General features: G+C 41.5%; 1 protein-coding gene across 1 annotated transcript in view; it reads left to right on the forward strand.

Moving 5' to 3' along the window:
• ACMSD (aminocarboxymuconate semialdehyde decarboxylase) overlaps window positions 1-3,209 on the forward strand; it is a 69,512-nt gene extending 66,303 nt beyond the window's left edge. Inside the window, exon 10 of the mRNA XM_019554586.1 lies at window positions 2,588-3,209. Within this exon, the coding sequence (XP_019410131.1) occupies window positions 2,588-2,656 (69 nt within the window). The 3' untranslated portion in view covers window positions 2,657-3,209. The remainder of the gene's footprint in view (window positions 1-2,587) is intronic.
• The last annotated feature ends 277 nt before the right edge of the window (window positions 3,210-3,486 follow it).

Below are 3,486 nucleotides of genomic sequence, written 5' to 3' on the forward strand. Positions count from 1 at the left end.
TGCACGCCAGCATTTTGGTTGCTTTACTAGCTGCAGCATCGCATTGCAGGCTCATGTTCATCTTCTGGTCAGTGATGACCCCCAAGTCTCTTTCTTCTGTAAAGATTCTACCTGAGTCCCAATGTGGTTTCACACCACTCAGATGTGGTATTTGCTGCTAGACAGCTGCAGGAGAAGTGTTGCATGAGATGCTGAGATCTTTATATGGCTTTCATTGACCTAAGGCCTTTGATTTAATTGACAAATAAGTCCTATGAGATTTGGATGTCTGTTAAAATTTGTTACCATCATCAGACTCCTTGTCAGAATGACAGCAACCACTACTTTGCTTAGTGGTTTGGAAATGGCCCTCATCATTATTAGAACTGGAGTTAAGCAACGATGTGTGATTACACCAACACATTTTTCCATCTATATCACAGCCATTCTGCATTTTATTGCTGACAGACTTTTACCTGAAATCAGCAACCAATATCATGTGTATGGAAATTTCTTTAACATTAACTCGTTCATTTCCAAATCCAAGATAACAGTATTATTCTGCTGACCAGAACACCATTCTAAAAAGTGGTCTAAAAACCATGCCACGTACACATGCTAGCACCTCCCTGTGTATACTAAATCCACTCCACCTTATCACTCTAGCATTATGAAAGCCTTTTTCAGCTGCCTCCCATCAGTGGCTGGTGGTGATTCTATAATCAATCAATACACCCTCTTTTCCTCAGTTGTCATCAGTCTAGGGGCATCCCCATCTTACAGCTGAAATGTTTTACAGTGATCCTTAAGTGCATGATTTTGTACCTCATACTATTAAACTTAATTCTATTTCTAAAGCTCCATTCCACAAGATGATTAAAATCTTCCTCTATAACAGGATGCTCAACTTGTGATCCATGGGCCAAACCTAGCCTGATGAGCAATGATATCTAGCCTGTGGCGTTCCTCACAGATCACAACATTTGTCGATGGGGGAATATTAACAATTAGCAAAGCTACCCTTCCCCTGCTACCAAATTCCCAAACCCTCCTCATTCAGGTTGAAGGCTGATTCTATATATCTACCAAATCCTAGGGCTGTCATCAGAGTAAAAGTACGTCTGGCCAGGATGCAGTCTCCACTCTGAGGCTCTTTCTTAGGTGTCAGATGTCCAGCAGTCAGGAGGTGGGATGCCGAGGCCCACACCCCTTTCCAGTGGGGTGGAAGAGATGGGCTGCTCATATGCCCTCCATGGTGGCCTTAGGGACCCTTCCTGGGGGAGGGGGATCCCTCTCAGGGAGGAGAAGGACAGGGATGAAATGAGGAAGGAGGGAGGAAGGACCCTTTGTTATTCTCAAGTCTCTGCTTTTGTATTCTTCTTCCCTCTTCATGACTCCTGATGACTCTTGATCCGTGGCTGTTGCCAGTTGGTTGTGTCTCTGCAGTCACACATCCACGTACTGTATCGTCAACACATTCCAAACTCATCACATGCACACATAGTAATTTGGTCTTTCTGGGCCTCCTCTTAATTTGGTCTGTTCTTCCAAAACCAGGACTCAGCTGCCCTTCACCCCCACTCCCTGCTGCTGCTCTGGGGCCTTGCAGCTGGTGTCACTTAATTTCGTCTTATGGGACAGTATGGTATATGCTCCCAGTTTCCAGGCTGTTTTCTAGATTAATATCCTTGTTGTGTTAGACAACCTGTCTGCTTCCAGGGCTGTGAGAAACATTGTGTGTGAGACCCAAGCTCTTTAGAAAACAATTAATCCCTGCTGTCCATCGATTATAATATGTCTATCTATACCTATAATCCAATTCCCAAAAAACAAACCTTTAAATACCATTTCTATGCCAATACCACTGGCCGGATCCAGTGGCAGGACTGGGCATCGCCCATCTGGTCCATGAGGCAAAAAGAAGTAGCGTCCCTACTCTATAATAATCTGGTCCTTTTCTGCATTGGGAAAATCCCCCAATTGTACTGGAAAAATCACCCAACTGAGTGTCAGGTTTACCATGGTACACCTGAATCCACTACAACTGTTTTGTAATTTGCCTGTTTGTAATTTTGGGGGTTATCTTCACTTACTGCAAGGCAGGAATGAGACAAAACAGTGACACTGTATCAGCTGATATGTGCTCCCAAACAATACATCCCCTCCCCCTTAAAGTCCTCTGCCCATGTCCTATGCTTCCCTACAGGCTCTCGCTAGCAAGCAGGAAATAGTCAGGACCATAACATATAAAGTGATAACAGTTTTTTCTCAATCTATAGTATCCCCTTCTCCACAGAATGAGATGAGAGAAACCTCATAAGAAAATTATTCTATGCTTTCCCATTCCTGATCTCCAACCTAAAGTCTCTTAATAAAGTATGTCTAACATCTATTCCAGCTCTACACTTGATTCAATAAAAGATATCACTAAAAAGTAGTTGCCTATCTATATGTGTCCTGAGCCATCACATCTACAACACTTTAACTCTTCTCCTGCAGAATATTCATTGGTAAGAGATAAATTAAATCCTCTTTCCAGGGCGTAGTTGTTAGCATACAAAATATTTGCAAGGTTCTCTACATGAATACGTCTTCTATTTTTTTTCAGGACAAACTCAAAGCTGGAAATGCTCTGGAATTTTTGGGACTTGATAGAAAACAATTCGTATCACTTTGAAATTACTAGAGAAACCAGACAAGCACAATGTAGCATCTTCTGTATATCTGCAGTGTGTTGTGCATACCTACACACAGGCAAACATATGTTTCTGCTATACTAATGTCAAATAAACTCTGCCAATAAATTATTTACTGTTACTGATTGTAAAAGCAAGGACACTGGAAATCTGGGGATTTCTCTGCATCCTGAGAACTTAGGTTAGACCTAAGGTCTTTGAGGATCCTTCTTTCCTACAGAATGGGAGAGGTCATTGCTTCCAGCTGTTATAACCCACTGGACTTGAATCAGCACTCTCGGAAAGCTAACTCAGAGTTTATAAATGGCACACCTTTTTCAGTCTTTGTTACCTAGGAAGCCTAATGAACACAATTTGAGTGCCAACACTTGCCTATATATATCACTGCTCATTGTTTCATCAGAAATATCCATATGAATGTGTCTTGGACTATAAGATCTTTAGGGCATAAATCATGTTCTCTGATTTGTGTGGAAAGTGTTTTGCACATTACTGACATTACCAGAACAAAAATAAATAAAGAACAATAAACAGCGTGGTTTGATGTTCCATTCACTTAAAACAGGTATTTCACAGGAGGCTCCATGTTCTAAACAGAAAAACACATTAACATGTTTGTAACATTGTACACCTAGGAATTATTCCTTAGGATATGATACCCTTTATCTAGGAAGTCCTAGTTTTTTTTCTAGGCTGCTGAAAGGTAGGTTGTTTCCTACATCAACATAGGTTTAATCTATGTTGCTTCTCCAAGAAGCCTGTATGAGAGGCATGAACTTCAGAAGCCCTGAAGGTGTGCAGCACCTCATAA

This window comes from Crocodylus porosus, unplaced genomic scaffold, assembly GCF_001723895.1.
Source record: "Crocodylus porosus isolate Cpor-Errol unplaced genomic scaffold, CroPor_comp1, whole genome shotgun sequence".
Classification (NCBI taxonomy): domain Eukaryota; kingdom Metazoa; phylum Chordata; order Crocodylia; family Crocodylidae; genus Crocodylus; species Crocodylus porosus.